The following is a 23,716-nucleotide window of genomic DNA, read 5'->3' as shown; positions in this document are numbered from 1 at the left end:
GTCATATAATGCCGTTTGGAACCATAAATGATCATTATATATTGTCATAAATGTTCGTAGTAGGCTTGAGTAAATGAAATTGGTGCAAGTTGTAAACCGGTAAATTCGACATTTAAAGGCAAATTGAATGGTTCCACCCACACAATTGGACTCTAGGAGGGTATTAGGGACCATGGTAAACATTTTTGCAATTTTTATTTCTAGGCGAAAAAAGTCAAAATATTCCAAAACTGAAGGCTAATATCCACGCTTTTTGAGAAATTTTGGAGGTTTCGGGACCTGATGTTGAAAAGGATTGAGATTTTAGGGGATACATCTCGGGGTCATATAATGCCGTTTGGAACCATATATGATCATTATATGTTGTCATCGAAGTTCGTGGTAGGCTTGAGTTAATGAAATCGGTGCAAGTTGTAAACTGGTAAATTGGTCGTTTAAAAGCAAATTGGATGACTCCACCCACCCAATTGGACTCCCAAAGGGTATTAGGGACCATGATATCCACGCTTTTTGAGAAATTTTGGAGGTTTCGGGACCTGGTGTCGAAAAGACTTAAAATTTTAGGGAATATATTTCGGGGTCATATAATGTCTTTTGGAACCATTTATGATCATTATTTGTTGTCATAAATGTTAGTGGTAGGCTTGAATTAATGAAATCGGTGCAAGTTGTAAACCGGTAATTGACCGTTTTGAGGCAAATTGGTGGTTCCACCCACCCAATTGGACTCATGAAGGGTATTAAGGATTATGGTTAATATTTCTGGAATTTTTATTTCCGAGCAAAAAAAATCAAAAAAATCCAAAATTGCAGGATATCCACGTTTTTTTAAAATTTTTGGAGGTTTCGGGGCCCGGTGTCTAATAGACTTGAGATTTTAGGGGATATATCTCGGGGTCATATAATGCCGTTTGGAACCATATATGATCATTATTTGTTGTCATCAATGTTCGTGGTAGACTTGAGTTAATGAAATCGGTGCAAGTTGTAAACTGATAAATTGGTCGTTTAAAGGAAAATTGGATGGTTCCACCAACCTAATGGGACTCTCGGACGGTATTAGGGAGCATGGTAGACATTTCGGCAATATTTATTTCTGGGGGCGAAAAAAAGTCAAAAAATTCAAAATTGAAGGCTAATATCCACGTTTTTTGAGAAATTTTGGAGGATTTGGGGCCCGGTGTCGAAAAGTCATGAAATTATAGGAGATAATTCTGAGGGTTATTTAATGCCGTTTGGAACCATATATGATTATTATTTGTTGTCATAAATGTTCGTGGTAGGCTTGAATTAATGAAATTTGTGTAAGTTGTAAACTGGTATTTTGGTCGTTTAAAGGCAAATTTGATGGTTTCACCGACCCAATTGAACTCCCGGAGGGTATTTAGGACCATGGTAAACATTTCGGCAATTTTTATAAATGCGGGCGAAAAAAAAGTCAAAAAAATCCAAAATTAAAGGCTAATATCCACGTTTTTTTGAGAAATTTCGAATGTTTCGGTGTCCGTTGTCGAAAAGCATTGAGATTTTAGGGGATACATCTCGGAGTCATATAATTCCGTTTGGATCCATATATGATCATTATATGTTGTCATAAATGTTCGTGGAAAGCTTGAGTTAATGAAATCGGTGTAAGTCGTAAACCGGTAAATTGGTCGTTTAAAGGCAAATTGAATGGTTCCACGCTGCCATCTGGACTCCTGGAGGGTATTAGAGACCATGGTAAACATTTCGGCAATTTTTATTTCCTAGTGGAAAAAAGTAAAAAAAAGTCCAAAATTGAAGGCTAATATCCACATTTTTTGAGAAATATTGGTGGTTTCGGGGCCTAGTGTTGAAAAGACTTGAGATTTTAAGGGATATATCTCGAGATCATATAATATCGTTTAGAACCATATATAATCATTATGGCCCTGTTTGGGAGAAAGCTGAAAGCTGAAGCTGATTGAGTTAGCTGATTTTGACTAGCTGATTTTATTAACTGATTTGACTAACTTATTGTATTAACTGATTATATAAAAGTGTTTGGTAAATAGCTGATAGCTTAAAGGTGATTGAGTATGTGAAATGACCAATAAGCTAATTGTGGGGTAGGTAGTTTAGATAGAATTTTAAATTAAATGAGGTTATAAGTGTCATTTCACAATAATTAATGAATAAGCTAATTGAAAAAGCTCCTAAAATGAGCTTTTTCAAAAAGAACTTATTTAGTGGAATAAACTCTTTCAATAAGCTTACTACCAAACACTTGTATTAGCTTGTTTGACTAGTCAATCAGTTAAAGTTAGTCAAATAATATAATATACCCCCAATAAACTAACTACTAAACAGGGCCTATGAAATCGGTACAAGCACAAACCCAAACCCAAAACTTAAGAAAACACTCCAAAAAGTAAAAAAAAAAGGACAGCAGTAGAGAAGACAGAGAGACAGAAAAATGGCGGGAGCAGCAGGAGTTCACCGGAGAATGCCGCAACGTCCACCTCCGCCGTTTAACGCGCTTCCTCAACGTCCATTCTACGTCGGTCGCGAAAAGGTTCCATTTCCCCCTTTTTTTGTTGGTTGATTTAGGGTTACTCCAGCATAATCTGTCGTCTAATTCTTCTGCATTATTTAGGGTTCCTCTAGTTTGATTCATGTGAAATTGAGGTTGGGATTTCATTGTTCCTCTTTCACTGTTTTCAAAGGATGATGTTGATTTACTTTGTTGATGATATGCCCAATTGTTATATGTTTGTAATATATTTCTTGTTGTGGTTGCAGACTTGCCCTTTTCTGCTTCGGGTTTTCACTAAGGTACTTTGCCTATTTCCCACTCTTTCTCTTTCTTTAGTCTTAGGGGGCATTTGGTATGAATTTCGTAAACGGAATGGAAAGGATTTATATAAGTAAGGGAAAGGGTAATGATACACATTACCTTTGATATATGTTCGGTATCTTTATGGAATGGAAACAAATTGGGGAGTTTATGATCGAGGAGGGAAACACATTTTGTTTCCACTAGTTGGATAAGGGTAACAATTTGGGGGATTTTGTTACCCTTTGAAAACGGTATTTGTTACTTGCAGCTCATACCAAACTAATAGAAATGGAAACACTTATTTGTTTACGTTTCCTACTTTGCAAATTTTCATACCAAACATCCCCTTAATGTGATTCCATCAGCTTTATGTTTCTTGGTGTTTAAACAATGAAGTATGTAAGTTTGCGTGGCTAGGAATTGAGATTATAGCCTGCCGAGGGTGAACACCATTAAACACCCTCCTATAAACTCTTTCCTTGATGTTAGACTCAATGAGAATCAAACTCCGATAGAAGCCGGGGTCTGAGCTTTAGTTCTTACTTTATTTGTAGCATAATATAGTGGCTTTAATTTTTGCAGGTTGGGAGTCATCATAGCAGGGAAGACTTTGCAGGAAGAGGACAGTTGCCAAAAAATGAATTTCAAATTTATACTTGGAAGGATGCTACTCTACAAGAGTTAACTGATCTGGTTAGCAGTTAGCTTAAGACTTTCTATTCTTACCTGTATCCATGACACCATAACCCCCTTTTTCGATTTCTTTATTTCTGTGAATGAGTGTGATGTTAGGTTTTGGCTTCTTCTTCTTGTCTCAATACCAGTAATACTGAGGGAGGAGAATATTGGGTTAGGACGCCGGGGGAGGGGGGGGGGGGGATTACGTGTTATGTGGCTTGAACTTCTCAATGGTTGATCTATGTGACTTTGGATTGTTCTAAGAACAATTTAATTAAACAAATCCACAGTGGTTTTTTTTTGGTAGCCATTTTAGCTGGTCTTTCTATTCTCTTCTGGACTATCTGAAAGTCTGAAACTACACTGTATTGGCAATTATGATATAATACCAATGTAGCTTTAATGCATGATGCCTATATATGGTTCCACAAGCTTGATGGACATATTTTTTCTATAGAAATAATTTCATTCCAAGTTCCTCACATTGTACGGAATCATCCTTGTCTATAACTAGCCTTATGTCATGGTCTTCCAACACAAGCTGTTATAGCCTTTACCTATCATGTAGGAATTATTTTTTAGGACTTCCAAACTTTTTCTTGCATAATGTTTCTAATAAGATAGGAGAAGAGACCCCTTTGAGTGTTAATTCTTACTTAATGTAGATAAGTAATAAGAAGAAACTTCACATTTGCTTATTTCATTATTTAGCTTCGAATGGAATGAGCAGTTGTCCTTTATCATAATGTTGCTTTCTGTGCGCATTTGTTCCTATGTATGTGGCTGAGTTTTTGAGTTGTACCTCTGCTGTGATCTAGAGATGCCGATACTACCTTCTAGAATGGTTATGGGATCTATGTGGATGTATGTAATTTTTTTCTCTCTATATTGATGACAGGGATTGACAGCATCAAGGAATTCTTGTTGCCTTTCTATCAACATTAATTTTATTTATTCCTGCAGTTAAATCTTTATGATGCATTTGTTGCTTCTTCCTGTCTGTCTGTCTCAGTTTGATGGAAAAATATTGACACCGAAATCCCTTTTTTTTTTTCCTTTCCTTTTTCTATTTTTTATTCCATATAGGTAAAGGAAGTTACCCCAGCAGCTAGGAGGAAAGATGCAAGATTGTCTTTTGCCTTTGTGTTCCCGGGAAAACAAGGTCATGTAGTGGTTAGACCTGTAAGTTCCTCAACCAGCTTGCCACTACACTGCTTGAATTTGACATACTTCTCACCTACCTTTCTACGCAAATGACTTTGACATTTCAGCTAGCTAAATAAGAAACTTAGGACAGCTTACTTTCATCCTGGTCATTTATTAATTACTGTTACGTTCTGGCATCAAACCATTATTTTTTTCTTATGCTGCGTGGGGTCTTCCCTTGGAGTAATTTTAATGTTATTGTTTCTGTCGTGATTCATGAAGGTGGGGAAAACATTTTCATATGGTAACAGGGAGATAGATGATGGAAAAGCATTGGCTCAACTTGGTTTACAGGTATTCTAGAACTTAAATCCACCTGCTTACCTACAGAATTTCAAAAGATGCTCTACTTCATTCGATATTTTAGTTAGCACTCAGTGTTCCTTAATCTTCATGGTTGCAGATTGGAGACTACTTGGATGTGGCAATTTTTTAGACTGATCTCCTACAGCATAAATTCGCTAACCTAACTATTTGTCAGGACCAAGATTATCCATGGTTGTTATTCTACTCAATAGATTTGGGACGCTGAAATTAGTCTTTTGGAAGCTTTACAGCTCCTGTGGTGATTAACTGTCCTGTTAGAAGAATATTTAAGCACATTATCTAGCACATAATCTCCAAAGATACTTGTTTTGCCCCTGTGCATATATTAAATGAAATGGGTATATACTCGTTCCAGCTTTGGTTAGCTTTATGAGGATGGTAACAGTGTTTAACCCTGTACTGTACATTGTGGCTCGTGTGATTTAGTATCAATTTTATGGTGCTCATTGAGTAGCAAGTTCACAACCTTATACTGGCCACTGATACTTGGCTTCTTGCGGATTGGATCTTGATAACTAGATATATATCTATAGTCTGCATGAAACATGCAGCAGTTAATGCTGTTTATTAGATTATTTGACAGGTTAGAGCAAGGTCATAAGACTACACTACATGTCAGGACTCAGGAGTCAGGACGTGGCATATGAGGTTCTTATTGGTTTGAAGAGCAAGATCCATCTCATTTGAAGCATCAACTTAAGTAAGCAACTTTACTTCACTAATCAATATTCTGCTATATTTTTATTTTTTGAGGGAAAAATGATAAAATAACTCCGCTCAAATAATTCAATGAAATTGTATCTTAAATAAATAATTAAGTCTATCCATGCGACACTGTCCTCCCGAGAATGCAGCAGCTTGAAATTTCAACGCATAGTGAGGATTGAGTTAGCATCACTTTATTACATGTTGCTTCAAACACAAGATTTTTTTGTTCAGATTTTTCTAGCATTTTAGTGGAAGCAAGCATATTTACTTTCCTTTCAAGGAAGGTTAAAGTCTTAAAGACAGGAGAATCAGAATTGTAAATCAACTTTTTGAATGTTGCCCAAAAAAATTCCAATTCTGGGTAGAAAAACAATAATAGTTGTCATTGTGTGGTATCTTTATGTAGTATTAACATGTTCGTATGTGTTTGTGGTAGTATATGTCTTATGGTCATACGACCGCTTGTTAAATATTACTCCGTAGATGGTTATGGTGGTCGGATCAAGATTCACGTATCCAAGATTCCGCTCTTGTTCCCTGCTTAATCACATCAATATCTACGAAATCTTATCCCGAATAATCTCCAAGTGTAGGATATATACTAATCTCATTGCATAATATGATACGAATTAAATAATAGTAAAGAATCCGATGCAAAGAAGTCATAAACTAGAAGGGATGCCACTATAAATACCATGTAGAGCTCAGCCTATTTCTCCGCACAATTCAATTGATCATTCGCAAATATGAATGGTTGGGGTGGTCATAACTATGCCCATGAATCGAGAGAACCTAAGAGGGAGCCGTATGATATACAAGAAGCACTGGAATTGAACGTGTGGGGAAGAGATCATTACAACCAAAGCTTTCCTAAACATGGTGACGATGGTGGTGGTCATGGATCAGGGAACCCGTATCATGGTCATCAAACTATGTATGGTGGTGATGGCACTTATGGCCGTCATGATCACCGTGCTATGTATGGTGGTTATGTCTATTATGACCAAGGATACTACTATTAAAGGGCATGCTCTTAAAGCTTAAATTATCTGCCTATATAGTGGTTGTAGACTTGTAGTATAAGGTATAACTAATTAACTAGTACTCGTAAGTCGTAATAGTATTAGTATTATTGATACAGAGTATGAAATAAAGGGATATGAAATACGAGTACTTTTTTTTGACCAAAGATTTACGAGTACTTAGTACGGAGTATATGATATATGTATGGCTGTTTTTGTTCTAAGAAAGTTTAGGATTTAATAATGAAATTAAATTTAATGTCGTTTTTAAAAATAGCTACTCCGTAATATTAATGCTATAATCAATCAAATCCCTGTTTATTAGTCCTGATTTATGGTGTAACACGTGTGTATGAGTAGACACTGCCGACATAGGCTGATGTTGGATTGAATACGACGTCGCTCGATGGTCCCCTAATCAAATCATATACGAGTAGTTAACTTTAAATTACTACTTAACTATGGAGTACTTGGCTAATTTATGTAAAAAATGTACTTAAATATATAACATTGCGTTTTAAGATGACTATTTGGGTGAATGGGTTTTAAACTTTTAATGTTTTATAGTAATGCGATTCGTATCAAACAAGGGTATATGTATACGTCAATTAATTACTTTGTACTCTGTAATCATTAGAGAAATTATAGGACATGACTAATAAACAATAGCAAAGGTAACATATTTTATTCTCAGTATTAAAGGAAAAAAACTTTAATGCTTACATCTATGATGATTCAATTATGACCACCTTAAATATATGTTTAATCATGCAAGGTTTGGTAGTGAAAATGTAGAGTACTAATCATAAGAATAATTAAATAAAAGAAAAACCAAATTTGAAACAATCGAAAACTTTCAAGTTATGACTATAAATCTATGATTCATTTAGGGCATGTTCATATTTACTTATTTTCAGTTCAGTTCAGTTCAGTTCAGTTCAGCTCTAATTAGTTCAGTTCAGTTCAGCTCTAATCAGTTCAGTTCAGTTAAGCTCCAATCAGTTCAACTCCAATCAGTTTAGTTTAGTTCAGTTCAGTAAATATGAACAGACCCTTAATAAGAAAAACAAAACTTGTTACGCAATTTTACCAATTAATGGTGTGCATGCATCTACTTTCATTTATTATCAATGTTGTTTGTTCCTTAGCTTGTAACAAACCCTAATCAAAATGTTTTTTCTAATTATCATCAATCAAAAAGAAATCTTTAACTGTTTCGTTTTTCATATATAATCAATCAAACAAAAAAAAAAAAAAAATTCCCCAATATAATACAATAGTCGTGACGAAGTACTCTTATTATGTAACCTATTACACATTTACACATTAATTGATTGTACAATTTCCGATAATTCCTTTCCCCTATCCCTTTTTCTTACCAAAATACTTGCAATACCTAGCTCATTACACATCCAATCGATTGAATAATTACACATCCAATCGATTGAATAATTACACATCCAACCGATTGTATAATAGAAATCGTCAATAACCTCCTTTCAGCCTCTCCCTTTCCAAATGTTCACCTCAATTAATTCATTGACGCTTTAATTAAAATTATAACACTCTTCTCTCTCTTTCTCACTCCTCCTTTCTCACAAGCCGCTTCATCTTCCACCCTTCTCTCTCTCTCTTTCTGCAAATTTAGCTTGTAAATACCCACACTCAATTAATTTCCAATTGAAATTCCCAATTTCTCAGAAATCTGGGTAAAATCTGGGTGATTTCTCCTTCATTTTCTCTCTCTCCTCAATCTATTGATTGCTGAGAGGTCGAGATTTTAATGGCGACGAAAAGGGGATTATTGAGTACAAACACCCCCAGAAGTAGAACCAATGCATCACCATCATCATTATCATGCTTTTCTACTTCCTCCATTGTTCCTTTCTTCCTTCTTCTCCTTATTTTCCCCCTCTTCTTCTTTGTCGGTCGCGGCTTCCAATTTTCCTCTGGTTAGTTTCACTCCCTTTTCTGGGTTAGATCTGTTTCTTATTTTGCTAATGAATCGCTTAATTTTGTTGATTAAGGTGATATTGCGTGATTTAGTAGTAGTAGTCCATTCCCTGATTTATTTGGTTGAAATTACTAAATTTTGGAGGATTTTTAACCCTAGATTGTGAATTTGTATTGTATAATGTATTAATTTTTAAATTATTTGAATGTTTATGGAATTTCGTGCATGTATTGTAGTTTCTTGGCGATTCGGAATTGAATGATTACTGATACTGCGCTAAAGTTTAGGTATTCTTTTCGAGTTGGGAGTTTTGTTTGGATTGAGTAACTTATTAGACTTTGAAACTGCTGAATTTGATTTGTTAAGGTTGCGTGCAATTGTTAATTATACCTTATTGTAAGGTGTAGGAAGAAAATTCAGCTTTGCTTTTGATGGGTGACAAGATCATGCTTCAAGTATTGCTGACATTTAGGATTAAGGTTGTTGGTGTTTTAGTCTGTTACCATGTTGTCGTTTTTGTGAATCTGCAGTATGCTGTTTTGATTAATGTGACCCTTAGCTGTATCATAGGAGCATAATGAGTGTAAGAGTAACTGAGTAAGTATGCATGTAGACTTTCAGGGGGAAGTGGGTGGATAGAGCATTGTTAGACTTAGTGTTGTAGATGAAGTGTTCGCTTGAATTTCTTGCCTGTTGGAGCTCTTGTTTATGTTGGTTGAATTGAGACTTGAGGGTAGTGTTTAGTTTTTGAAAGATTTCCATTATGTGGGAATGTGAGATGATCACCTACTTTACCCGTCTTTCCTGCAATCCATGAATTGGGACATGCAAATTGGTACATGGAGCATAGTAAATTGGTAAACTTGTTTATTAGTTTGATGGAATTGCCCAGCAGATGCATTCCCATACCCGTGCCATATACCAAAACTCACCACATTTCCATGTAACACTCATGTGAAACTTCATGAATTGTGGCATTAATACGTATTCTTTTCGGCACCATGTCTTTGGAGGTACAATATTTGATAAATCATGTGGAGGGTGAAAAATGTTCTTAGATGATAAAGGTGCTGGACTCACTCATGTTAGTCATGTGGGCTCTCTAGGAGTCTAGGGTTTAGTTTGCCATCTCCCTTTCTGTCTTTAGTGAACCAGAAGATTGGTGATGACCAAGGGGTTAATTTTGTAGGCTTAGAGGTTTAATCATTTGGTAACAAGATATGCCTGTTTTAGCCTGCTATGCTTACTCATGTAGTCATGATTGGTCAACAGTTGTTCGTTGGTTGGATTTTTGGAGCTAAATACTTCTGTATTTTCTGGGTTTTGGTTTGGGAATAAAAAAAATAATAAAAACTGCAAGGGCTTTTTAATGATGGATCAATATGAGATTTGTTCGGGTCTTCTTGGACGAGGAGTTGCACTAGATCAATTGATTCTTTTAATACCTAATTGGCTAAATTTACTTGATAGGGATGCGATCGTAATACAACTAAGAGGAGACAGGTTATTGTGCATTTTTGTTTGATTATGTTGGTAGATTATATATAGGAAGGTTCATCTTGAGTTGCATTTTAGGCTCAAATCTTTATGTACACGGCTTTTGGAAGCTGTATAATCATGTAAAAGTTATATACTACGTACTTATTTTCTTGTATGCCTTTGTTTATTTTGAAGGAAATGCTAGGACTTTTTGCAGTGTTATATGGATTTTTTGTTTAAATTCGTATTAATGTTTGTTCCTTTGGCTTATTTTCCACTGGTGCTTCGTTCTGTCTATGACAATTATTTTTTATTAATCTATGTTCTTTTCAGTAAATGTGCGCTCTGTAGTGCTTTAACGTCTGATTATCGGGTATTGATTTAATTTGTAAGTATTAGGATTATGTAGTATTGTTGGTCAAAACTAAATTACAATGCCTGTAGTGAAAGAGGATGGATTGTTCACTGATTGGACATGTTGTTGCAGAGGATTGTTTTAATATAGAATGTATGTATATGTATTACAGTTGAAGTTTATGGAGAAAGGAGTGAGTTTAAAGCTTTGCGACTGATAATTACGAATAGTTGACACTTTATGTTACTTATTTTTTTATCATCATCTGGCTGGCATATACTTCTTCCCTTTTTATTTAGTTGACATATTTTGACTTTTGACTCTATTCATACAATCCACTTACGTTTTTTTTTTTTTTTTTTTGACTTGTGCTTGGAAGAATTTAGTCCTATAAGATCTTGTTAGATTCTTTTTAATGTATATATTGTAAAACTTCCATCCTTCAAATGTTTGAAGTTATGCACTGACGAGTTTTTTAAAAAAAGAAACTGCTGAACAAAAAAGTTGGAGGAAGTAGATCATATATTTATTATTATTTTTTTGTTGTACGACCTTCGGTTCATGCATTAAATTCACTTGTTTTTTTTATTTACTGTTTCTCTCTGTTCTACAGGGTCCAGAAATTCATTAGATGCAGTTAAACAGGTTGCTCATAATTCTGTATCTCCATCCACTTTTCTATATGTTGAGTTTTGTACTCTTGATTGCGAACGATTAATTTGTTAGATTAATATATACAGGATGCAGATTGGAGAGAAAGGCTCATATTGCAACATTTGAAGCCATTCTTCTCAAAAGAGGTAAGACAATCTTGGTATTTCCTCTTATATTTGGGATAGCTAATTTTTGCTTGATTTGTTATCATTTTGTATTGGTTGTTCTATGTATGTTGCAGGACATTGATGTCATCTCAGCAAATGTGAAGGATTTGGGGCCACTGAGTCTTGATTTCTTTACAAGAAACGGTTCTGCATCATGGAAGGTTGTTGCCCAGGAGAATTCTGGTGATGCTTCTTTAGAGGTTGGTATATTAGTTCTTAAAATAATTCCTATTGTTGCTGCTATTCCTGCAACTGTACACTATCCTTTAATGGCTTCCATTACCTGATCTTTCGTTTGTTACATTTTTTAATCATTTGGTATTTGAAGGCAAAACGCATAGGTACACATGCAAAACAAGATAAATTGAAGGGCAAACCAGATTCTTCATCAGGTACTTTCCATGTCTGTTTTGCCCTGTATTACATCTTTAGTTTGTTATTGGTTTAGGGTTTATGATACCATAAAATTAGCATGTACATGATGACTTATTTCTTGCTCTTTTATGTTAATCAGATAATCACCCTGATGTAGTGGACTCACCGGCTGTACTGATGCGAAGGGTAATCTTTTAAGTTTAAGGTGTATGCTGAAGAAGTTGTATAGCAATTAAGTTTTGTGTTCCCCAGTTAAATTTGTGAATGTTTGGCATAAATGCAGCGGTTAAGAGAGAGAAGACGTGAGAAACGTGCTGCTGATCTGGTGAAGCAGGATGATGAAACTATTTTGAAGCTCGAAAATGCTGCAATTCAGCGCTCTAAATCAGTTGACTCCGCAGTTTTGGGGAAATATAATATATGGAGGAGAGACAATGACAATGAAAATGCCGATTCTACTGTGCGCTTAATGCGAGATCAAATTATTATGGCCAGAGTGTATATTGGCATTGCTAAGATGAAGAATAAGATGGAATTGTCTCGTGAACTTCAGAATAGGCTTAAAGAGAGCCAGCGTGCCCTAGGAGAGGCAACTAATGATGGTGATCTTTCTCGCAGGTAAAATTATGTTTAAGAGATTTTTTATATCTCGATTTACTATAGTTCCTACCTCCTTCATTTTTTTATTTTATTTTTTTGATGAATGTCTTCAATTCCAGTGCTCCTGAGAAGATTAAAGCTATGGGCCAAGTTCTTTCAAAAGCTAAAGAACAACTGTATGATTGCAAGCTGGTGACAGGAAAGCTGAGAGCCATGCTACAATCTGCTGAGGAACAAGTGAGAAGCTTGAAAAAACAGAGCACTTTTCTGAGCCAGTTGGCAGCCAAGACTGTTCCAAATGGAATTCATTGTCTAGCTATGCGCTTAACTATTGATTACTATCTTCTTCCTTTAGAGAAGAGAAAGTTCCCTCATAGTGAAAATTTGGAAAATCCTAAGCTTTATCACTATGCACTTTTTTCTGACAATGTCCTTGCTGCCTCTGTGGTCGTGAACTCCACTATCATGAATGCTAAGGTAAAAATTGCTGCCTTCTTTACCTAGATATCTTCAGATTTGTTTTTCTTTTGGTCGTGGGAGGTGCTACACTAATCTTGCCTGACCATGGCTAAAGTGTGGTGTTTACAATTTACAAGCCACTTGTTGCTATGCTCCCTGCTTTTGCAGTCTTAATGAATGAATATTGGCTGCATTGATTTTTAAATGATACAATTATTGGTTGTTTAACCCTTGTTTTATGGTATCTTTTGGAATGGATTACAGGAGCCAGAGAAACATGTTTTTCATCTTGTTACTGATAAGCTCAATTTTGGTGCAATGAATATGTGGTTCCTTTTGAACCATCCTGGAAAAGCCACCATCCATGTTGAAAATGTTGATGAGTTTAAGTGGCTGAACTCGTCATATTGTCCAGTATTGCGTCAGCTTGAGTCTGCTTCCATGAAGGAATATTATTTCAAGGCAGATCATCCAACTACAATATCATCTGGGGCATCCAATTTGAAGTATAGAAACCCAAAGTATCTATCTATGCTTAACCATCTAAGGTTCTATCTTCCCCAGATCTATCCAAAACTAGATAAGATTCTGTTTCTGGATGATGACATTGTTGTTCAAAAGGATTTGAGTCCGTTGTGGTCCGTGGACCTTCATGGGAAAGTCAATGGTGCTGTGGAAACTTGTGGAGAGAGCTTTCACCGATTTGATAAGTATTTGAACTTTTCCAATCCACATATATCCAGAAATTTTGACCCTAGTGCATGTGGATGGGCATATGGCATGAATCTTTTTGATCTCAAGGAGTGGAAAAAGAAGGATATCACAGGCATATATCACAAGTGGCAGAATATGGTAAAGTCTTTCTTTTCTTCTACGTCTTTAGCTGTTAGGCTGTTCAGTGAAGCATGGTTACATGTGTATCCGGATAACTATGTCGATACACATTAAAGATAAGAGATCGTTTCATGAAATTTGATTTAGTTGATCTCAGAGTATGATACTGTTTTGAAGTCATATATGCCCGAGGCCCTAAGTAGCATTTGTGGTAGTATCGTTGATCTTCTTTACTTTGAATTGTCACATGCTCTCTACTTCCAGTTCTTCAGTTTCATGTTAGTGCTATATAAGTATATATTGTAATGTAACATCATGTAGAGCATTTATATGACTGGATAACCCTTGTACTGTATATTGAATTATTCCTTTTTTGTTTTTTTTGGCATGGTTGCCGCAATCTGTGTGGATCCAAATGTGAAATTAACTGGAATCTAATCTTAACACATGATGACTTGTACAGAATGAAGGTAGAACACTCTGGAAGTTGGGTACATTGCCTCCTGGACTCATTACATTTTATGGGCTGACACATCCACTCGAGAAGTCTTGGCATGTGCTTGGTTTGGGGTACAATCCTAGTATTGACAGGTCTGAGATTGAAAAGGCAGCAGTTGTGCATTACAATGGTAACATGAAGCCATGGTTGGAGATTGCGATGACAAAATATCGATCATACTGGACAAAGTACATCAAGTATGATCACCCCTATCTCCGAAGATGCAACTTGAGTGAATAAAATCACAGTGAGATGGAATAGCGATAGTAAGTCAATGTGCTTGTTCTGTGCTCTCCTTCACCTTGAATGGAGTTTTTTTTTTTTTGCGTGGAATCTTATTTGAAGGGCTTGGTGAGGCTGAGGTTACTGACACAAGAAGGGGCATGCTTCAGTTTTAATGAGCTTGCATATCCTTCTCTGTTTCCCACATTGTTTATTCTTTTATCTAATTAAGTCTAATCTGTACCCCCATTGTTCTTTATTCTCTGTCGAAAAAATTTGAGAGGTCTATTGTATCATTAACCTGGTAATCAAACTTTCATGTAACGATTTTAGTTGGTCTAAGATTTAGGACCAGAACAGGATGATGCTGTATTCTTTGAACATTGCACTACAGATCTGTAGATCTTATAATCTGTAACACCTATATTTTTTTCGTCTACTTAGTAATTTATTGAGAAGTTGCCTTCAATCTCCTTTATGATGAGAATCCCTCCGTTTATCACTTGGACTTGTGGTAGTCTTGAGTTGATTAAGAAAGAAGACTTGAGTAATCAGTTAAAATTATCAGTATAAAAGCAAAGTGAATGGAACCAACTACCCAAATGCTCTTTCGGTACGAAGTATTTATTTTCTGAGACCGAAAAAGTAAGAAATTTTTCAAAAATGAAGGCATAAAAGTTAGTTTAGAACGACCATAGCACACATAGCGAGAGGTACATAAATCCTAATAATGTGTTTGATTCAAGTATATGTCCATTACAAAATTTTGTTGTAAAAATGGCAGTCAAAAGGTACAATACTTCATTCACCAATTGAATTACTAAACCGAAACTCACCCAATATTTACTACTATTGTTGATGCATGCATGGGCTGTTTATACTAAATTTTTACACAGATTAACTTGTGCACTGGTATTTTTGTTGGTGTTTAGAGAGCTAAGAGATCGAGTGAAGAAAATCGATCTTTGGATTTCCTGGTATTAGTAAAGAAACTCTTACCACTTGAGCTATTTCTCATTCTTAGGTGCTATCTTTGATAGAGTATAAAATATATTCCTTAGCTTTTGGTTGAGACTCAAGAATATGTTTTATACTCTATCAATCCCGAATATAGTATATCAATACATGATGACTTATATGGATACAAATCAATCCACTTGGCAAGTAAAGATGAGATGACTTTAAGTAGATTGGTAACAATCCTAAAAAGGTTTTGATGTGATTTTCTTCACAGGATTTATTTGGGACACCCAAGAACTCCACTTAAATTATGCTGAGATTCTTAAAGAAGAAAGTTTTGAGTGGGAGCCAGGTTTATTGCAAGAACAAAATTCCAAAATATTTCCAATCTATTCATACACGTGGCAAATCAGGATAGGTGTACTTGTAACAATGCTGCGTGACCCTGCTTGAAAAATGGGAACCACGGTTGCTGTTGATTTTCATGGCTTACAACAACCATTTTCCCGTACTATATATATCCCTTCATGTTCATGACATCATCCTTGCTAGTGCATTTACGACTTACGAGTATTTTTTTTCTGTCAATCTTTTGCTCCGTATTCTCATCATCAGCCTGGCTCGCAAAATATTAACCAACATGAGCATTAAACTTTTCGAATTTTGGAAGTCTTTTATTCAACTTGACTAGTGCTAAATGCTAATGCTTTGGATTCGATAAATTGAAATTTTAAATTACAATTAATAGTAGGGATGGCAATCTAGTCCGGACCCGACCCTACTCTGCCCCTATCCAAGGTAAAATATCCGCTCCGAGTCCGAGAAAAAAGTAATCCGAGTTCGACTCCGTTAAAATAATCCGACTCCGAGTCGGAGGAGGGTCGGAGTCGGATCCTACAAAAAATCCGAGAAAAAAATCCGACTCCGACAAATGTCCGACTTTAACGGATTATCCGACTCCGACTCCAATAGATAGTGGATTTTTGTGTGGGTCATGGTAGCATTGGGTGTGGGTTGTAAAGGCCCAAATAGTCCAACATCTCAAAGTATATTTAATAATGAAAAAAAAAAACTCGGAGTCGGGTTGGATCGGAGTCACAGGTCGGATATTGAAGTCGGAGTCGGAGTCAGATGTCGAAGTCGGAGTCGGATTTAACCTCCGACTTCCTGTCGGGTCGGAGTCGGATTTAGCATAATTCGCTCCGAGTCCGACCCGTTGCCATCCCTAATTAATAGAGTATTGCTTATTGACTCATTTGCTCTCAACAAGTAAGAGCTAGCGTAACTTATGTGGTTATTTCATACGTTTAGTTAAACACTTTTTTTAAAGTGTGTCTCAAAGAGGTGTACGCATTGTAAGTAAATAAAAACGGATATACTATTATGTAATTATCATATTTTCCAAAACTTTGACATTAGTCCACAGTACTAGTCATATAGATAGAGCTATGCATCTATGTTAGTCATGCATCACTATATATATTAGTGGGAAGTGATTTGAAATAAGATAGTAATAAGTGCTTACTCCAAGTAAGTAACAATCTAACGTACGACTATATATCCTTTGATTTTGTTTGCCAACCAACGTATTCAAACACCAAAGATAGAATAGACTTAATTGTCATGGCATGCAAGATATGACTCTTTCCTGTTATCCTTGTCGTGCTAAACTATTGACTTGTAGGAAGACTATACGTATTGTTTTGGAGAATAAGTGGTTTTTTTATGACTATACGTATTATGTAATTAATAGTACCTAATGTTATTTAAAAAATAAAAAATAAAAACCTACGGGTCTGTTTTAATTTACTGAATTGAGCTGAACTGGACTGATTGGAGCTGAATTGAATTGTTTATGAGAGAAGGAAATTAGGAACTGAACTGAACTGATTGGAGCTGAACTGAATTGAAATGATCTGATATGAACTGAACTGAAATTAAGCTGATGAGAGCAAGCCCTACATATCTTGTTATTCTTTAGAGAAAAGTCTTTTAAGATTAGAAATTTGAAGATTAGAAGTAGTAGAAGTTAAAGAGAGAATATCAAGAGAATAAAAAAGATACAATTGACTGATTGAGAGTATGTATGAAAAAAAGGGGCTAGATTAGCAATTGATTCGTTTGTGCTTGCTAGTTGCTACTACTAGTGTTGGTGATCTGAATCATCATTAAACTCTAGTCGTGTTCTTGATTATTCTTTTTTCAAAGAATCTAAAAAATATGTACAATTATTTAAAATATGCACAATTATTTTTATCTTTCAAAACACAATTTTCTTAAAAAATTAGAGATCTTACCTTGTATACCTAGCTAATATGTCGTCAATATGCGATAATAAAAAGATGAGAGGTAAATACACAACTTCTAGATACAATTATGGATCGAAATATAATACCAAGTAAAAATTGCAAAGATGATTGCCACATTGGAAAATGATTACACACTCTTATCATACATTGATAAGCTTAGAAAGTTAATTCCTCGTGTTTATTATTCCATTATAGACTTATAGTATTATACTAACTTTTAATTGCTATAATTTTTTTTTTTTCCAAGACACTAACAAAGTATTTCCAAGGATTGAAAATAAAATTAAACAAGAATTTATAGTTGAAAAATAATGAAACTTTTATATGAGACGAAGGATATTCGTAATTCTTTATCTTTTTTTAATGTAAATTCGTAATTCTTTATCTAAATTTGAGTAATAATTACTCGTATTTTATATGGTAACAAGGCAAGCATAACAATTAATTTCAATACCCTTACTCTCTTTTCGGGGCTTCCTAATGAATTAGATGGCTTCCAAATCATTTAAAGGCCACCATAACAAAATGTTTTAATTTGTTTTTGGAATTACCTCTTTTCGGGGGTAATGAACGTTTGAAAGGACAACCCTTAATGACTTAGGATCACTTGGTGGTTCTTCATCATGATTCAATTCCCCCACATAAATCTTTGATTCTGATTTTTGTCATATTAGGCATTAATGTAGACCACACGAATGTGCAAGCAATATATTGTAAGCCTATAACCTATACGATCAACCAATTCAATAGTAAAAATTGTAAAAAAAAAAATCAAATAAAAAAAAATCAAATTTTTATTGGTGACAGAAAAGGGCATCCAAGGTAAAGGAATCCTTAGATACACGAGGCCCTCCCTAGTCCCTCCAATGGCCTCCATTTTCATTGAACATGCAACAACATCAATCCTACATATGCATTTATGCTTTCTCCATTCTAAATCGCAACGCTAATGAAATTCACAGTTTTACAAGAAAAGAGAGAAATAGAGGGAAAAAACTAAATGTGTCCATGTAAAGAGGAGAGAAATAGAACCGTTGGCCTAAGAGTAGTGATGCAATGTTACAATCATTTTGCGATAATTCAAGAGGAAATATGATGTAATTAAAAAAGAACATACGCGGGAATTTAAAGTTACTATTAGTCTTCTTATAATTTAACTAGCTATTCAAGTGTGTAAATTGTATAAATTATTATCAGCCAATAGTATTTGTTTTTGTTATTTGTTTTGTTATTCGTGTTACTTTTTTCCTTCAAAACCAAGTCACTTCCCCATCACTTGTCCCACAATGAACTAACTACAACACAAAAAAATAGTTGTACATATTTTTGCCTGATCCTAAGCTAATATCATATCTTATGTCTTCTTTCATTTCTACATCTTAAAAATGGTACCACGTTATCTACCATGCCAACGTCTTCTTACCTTTTTTTGGACCATCAAGTGATAGCCCCAAAAAAAAAAGAAAAAAAAAAGGAGACAACATCTATTCATTAAGCCTAGAATACTTGATTCCTAATAGACTTATAAAGCAGTTAGTCCTATAATACTTTATTCATTTTAGACTTGTAAAGCACTGAGTCTCAAACAAAACTATTCTCTTTTTTGCTACAAAGATCCTCCATCCTTCTTACTCTTTTTGTTGATTACACGTACTTTCTACTTCAATTCTATTGATTTTATATCCTCAAAATAATTGCAGATCTGAACGCACTACCTATTGCATCAAAATTAGTATTAATGAAACCGACTCAACCAGTGACTATTCTATATTTGACAAACACAACGGATTAATACAAATAAAACTAAAAATTGTTGAGCATAGGGTGGGTCGTGGCCCGGGCAAGCCCTCCCTTAGATCCATCCTTGCACCCTTTTTTTTTTTTTTTTTTGGGTACAAACCTATTCTACATACAAACCATGTTGGGGATTTTGTGTTTAACAAGGGTCACAAAGAAAGCAAATAAAATAAATTGGTAAAATCTTCGAGGCGTGAACGGGATCACTTTCCCAAAAGTATAATTCCGACCCTATACTACAACCGGGTTTCACGGAAATTTACTTAGGAGATACAACGAAGAACAATTGCAATCACAAGTAGGATGATTACAATTCAATGTAGATAAGTGTATGTGATTTGTGATGAGGATAAATATAGAGTTTGCAAAATATATCAAAGAAAATAAACTGCATATTTTCTTCCAGTTTTGTATGAGAAATACAAAACCACTTTTTTTTTAATTAGTTTCTCCCTTTTCATCATATGCTCACATTACATATATATAGAAGCAAATTTTATCAAGCAAAAAGTCACAAAGTGACTGCCAAAAGTTACAAAAGTAACTGACAAAACAACCAAACCAAGCAAATAGCTTATGAAGAAATACGAAGTAACTGCCGCAAACTGACAGCAAGCCTTCGCAATTCTTCTCTGTTCTCGCGCCCGGTCCGGCGGTGGTGGCCCTGACCGGGCGGCAGACCTTTGTCCCAGAACTACCCTCGCGCGCCCGATCGGGCGACCACCACCCAGACCGGGCGGCAGACCGGGCGGCTAAAGGCTGTTTTGTTTGCTTCCTCTTTACTGAGTTTGTTCCCTCTATACCAAGGTTATTTGCTTCTAATTACTTGCTATACTTAGTTAAACACCTTCACCTATTAACACCTTCACCTATAATTAAGCAAAGCAATCATGAAAATTGTCACATACTCTAAATTACTCAACAAACCACACTCTTCTAAATTTATCTTACAAACCCTACTTTCAATAATTTCATTTTAAACTTTCTTACTTAAATTTCATTTACAACACTATGATATCTCCATCTCTTGCTCTTACCATACACTTGACCCACTAGCTAGCTCTCTTAATATTCACCTTTAATCAATTGATGACCTCATAATTTTATACAAAGTATTTTTATTTATTTCAAAGAATTTGTGTTTAAAACAAATGAGACTTTTATTTGATGATAATGGATGTAAAAACGAATAAGTAAAGAAAAAAATAACAAGCCAAATTTATTTGTACTTAGTACATAAAAAATACAAATCATAATGTCATATGTCACCTTGTTTTTTTAATTAAATAATACCAATGTCACCTCATTTAACCTATCTTTTTAATCCCCTTTCTAGCATAATAATAATAATAATAAAGAAAACTAATCTTAATTCAATACAAATTAATATAATTTAGTTCATTAGTCTTAATCGATTAACCTCATAATTTTATACAAAGTGTTTGTATTGCACGTGCCAGAAGCCCAGTTGGTATGAAAGAAGTAATATAGAAGTTGACATGACACTTTGAACAAGTGTTTCTCTTGTCATTTAAACCCCTCTCCTCCACTTCTCAACTTCATTAAAAAAAATCAAACACCTTAAACTTATCTCCCTTATCTTTCTCTAGCTTAAATTCTTAGCTCCATTTACACTCCAAAGAAAATTTGTATTAACAAACATTGCATGCTTAAATCTTTAGCAATGCAAACACTTATTACTCTTCCACCTTCTAATCAAAAACTCTCATTGTTTGATACATCAATTCTCAAACATGAACATAACATTCCAACCCAATTTATATGGCCAGATGATGAAAAACCATGCTCGCAACCGCCTCCGGAGCTCGAGGTTCCTCCCATTGATCTAGGAGGGTTCCTCTCCGGAGACCCGGTGGCGTTGTCAAATGCAACTAGACTTGCTAATGAAGCCTGCGAGAAGCATGGCTTCTTCTTAGTTGTCAACCACGGCGTAAATTCTAAGCTCCTAGACAAAGCACATGAACTTATGACTCAATTTTTCGAAAAGCCGATTTCACACAAACAGAGAGCTCTTAGGAAACCTGGTGATCATTGTGGCTATTCTAGTAGCTTTGTTGGAAGATTTACTACTAAGTTGCCTTGGAAAGAGACTTTTTCCTTTCGATATTCGGCTGATGATAAGGCTTCAAATATGGTTGAAAACTATGTTTTGAACTCAATGGGGACTGAGTTTCAAGAATTTGGGTAAGACAATTGCGATTTGTATGTATTACTTCCTCTGTCCTACACAAATAAAAATACGATTCTAAATTTAGTAAGTAAAACTTTTATTTTAAATTCCTGATGGTACATTTAAGTTTCAGATGTGGTATATATGTATGTATATTATAATATCTTTAAGGGCGACTTTGAAAGGTTATTTTTTTTTTTCACCCTATCTTACCTCTTATTTGTCCCAACTTATTTTTTTTCTTTTTTTTGTGCAGGCGGGTGTACCAAGAATATTGTAAGGCTATGAGCAACCTTTCTCTTGGTATCATGGAGCTCTTGGGAATGAGTCTAGGAGTTGGAGGAAACTATTTTAGGGAATTTTTTCAAGAGAATAACTCAATAGTGAGGCTAAACTACTATCCACCTTGCCAAAAGCCTGATATAACTCTTGGAACAGGACCTCATTGTGATCCCACGTCGCTAACAATTCTTCATCAAGATCACGTAGGAGGCCTTGAAGTGTTTGTCGATGATAAATGGTGCTCCATTCGTCCTAATCCCGAAGCTTTTGTTGTCAACATTGGGGATACCTTCATGGTAATCAACATTGAAATTATAGTTTATTTGTTATGTTCTCCCTCAGTTTTAATTCTACAATGTGTGCCCACTTTGTGACGCGACTCACTTATTACAAAGTGGGATAACATTGTAGGACGTATGTTATGTAGGGTTTCGTACCACTTCCTCATTATTTTGCGCACTTGTCTTTAACAAAAAATTATTTTTGTGTAGGCTTTATCGAATGGAAAGTACAAGAGTTGCCTACACAGGGCAGTGGTAAACAACAAAACACCGCGAAAATCACTAGCATTCTTTTTGTGCCCCAAAGGAGACAAAGTGATTAGTCCACCAGATGAACTGGTAGACGGCGAGTTAGGGCAGCCAAGGGTATATCCGGACTTTACATGGCCACTTTTTCTAGAGTTTACACAAAAATATTATCGGGCCGACATGAATACCCTAGATTCATTCACAAAGTGGCTCAAAAACAGATCAAGTGAAGAATTCAATCGGCAACATTGCAACAACAAGAGTGAGTAAGAGTGTAAGACCATGCAAGACATAAGGCACTTCGACTGTTCGACATGATAGCATATACCAAAATGAGCAAACAATATAGTGCTACGTCTTATGTTATTTGGATTTTCATGGTCCTACAAAAATCGAGAGAATCAAGTTAAAATGACCGATAAATTTATCAAGAAATCAAAAAGACCAGGCCACTACATTTTAAGGAATAAAGAGTTGATTAATTACAACTCAAACTTTTGATTATATTATTATCTTTATAAAGTTATTAATGTACCATGTCTAAAGTCGTTTATGTTGATGCATTGCAATAACACGTGGTATGACCACTCTTTATTTAATCCTGTCTTCTTCTAGCTTAGGTTTATTGCACTCTTTAGAGCGCCCCTTGACCCTTCAATCACTGCAAGATACGTCATATTATTCTTTTTCTGGAATTCATAGTTACCATATATATAATTTACTATATTCGTTACCATATATATAAGTACACATGTTTCAAAAAAAATAAATATATATACAAGTACATATTATTGTATATTAAAAGAAATTGCGAAAAATGTAACGCAGATCCAGACTAGAGCTAGCAAATGCGTTGCATTATGCTTATGTTCGAAGTTAAACATGTTGGGAAACTTTACTAACTCGACCGTTTAATAAAAGGTGTCGTGTTATTTAGTTTAATTAACATATGATGTTGGAAATCTTGACACTAACCCGCCTTTTCTGTGTGTGACTTGTATTGTGTTGTCATGTTATGTAAAAAAAATTAGTCTCATTCAAAAGATCTATCATTAGATCAATTTCATAAGCTATTAGGCGGGGAGTCATGTTAGTTTCATGTTGAAAATTCCAACATAACCTCATGGTGTATTGTTGTGTTGATCTATTTAAATAAAGGGATTGTAAATTATATATACACATTAACCTATATTTTTACATGTCTGGTTAATGTCGTATCATCTTTTGCTAACACTAATCCGACACAAAAAAATGTTATTGTTGTCACTTAGACAGTCATGACCTATTTTGTGAAGCTAAGCTCCGGTG

The 23,716-nt window shown here is 35.1% G+C and overlaps 3 protein-coding genes across 3 annotated transcripts; all 3 read left to right on the top strand.

Annotated features, from left to right (window-relative positions):
- Positions 1-2,245: 2,245 nt before the first annotated feature.
- Positions 2,246-5,553, top strand: LOC110714508 (histone deacetylase complex subunit SAP18-like). The gene is made up of 6 exons (XM_021893040.1): positions 2,246-2,536; positions 2,764-2,796; positions 3,383-3,493; positions 4,565-4,660; positions 4,907-4,978; positions 5,088-5,553. Exons 1-6 carry the CDS (start codon positions 2,438-2,440, stop codon positions 5,118-5,120), a joined length of 444 nt encoding a protein of 147 aa, XP_021748732.1. The 5' UTR covers positions 2,246-2,437; the 3' UTR covers positions 5,121-5,553.
- Positions 5,554-8,239: 2,686 nt separating this feature from the next.
- Positions 8,240-14,808, top strand: LOC110714624 (polygalacturonate 4-alpha-galacturonosyltransferase-like). Its single transcript, XM_021893174.1, has 10 exons — positions 8,240-8,693; positions 11,143-11,174; positions 11,270-11,329; positions 11,425-11,550; positions 11,679-11,742; positions 11,865-11,911; positions 12,009-12,343; positions 12,445-12,802; positions 13,049-13,636; positions 14,082-14,808. Exons 1-10 carry the CDS (start codon positions 8,525-8,527, stop codon positions 14,355-14,357), a joined length of 2,055 nt encoding a protein of 684 aa, XP_021748866.1. The 5' UTR covers positions 8,240-8,524; the 3' UTR covers positions 14,358-14,808.
- Positions 14,809-20,635: 5,827 nt separating this feature from the next.
- LOC110714551 (gibberellin 20 oxidase 1-like) lies at positions 20,636-23,005 on the top strand. Its single transcript, XM_021893088.1, has 3 exons — positions 20,636-21,610; positions 21,853-22,174; positions 22,370-23,005. The coding sequence occupies exons 1-3, from the start codon at positions 21,072-21,074 to the stop codon at positions 22,676-22,678; spliced, it is 1,170 nt and encodes a 389-aa protein (XP_021748780.1). The 5' UTR covers positions 20,636-21,071; the 3' UTR covers positions 22,679-23,005.
- Positions 23,006-23,716: the final 711 nt, after the last annotated feature.

The sequence above is a fragment of the Chenopodium quinoa genome, unplaced genomic scaffold (genome assembly GCF_001683475.1).
Source record: "Chenopodium quinoa cultivar QQ74 unplaced genomic scaffold, ASM168347v1, whole genome shotgun sequence".
Taxonomy (NCBI): domain Eukaryota; kingdom Viridiplantae; phylum Streptophyta; class Magnoliopsida; order Caryophyllales; family Amaranthaceae; genus Chenopodium; species Chenopodium quinoa.
The sequence above is the reverse complement of the archived record's forward strand: the minus strand, read 5'-3'. Positions and strand labels throughout refer to the sequence as shown.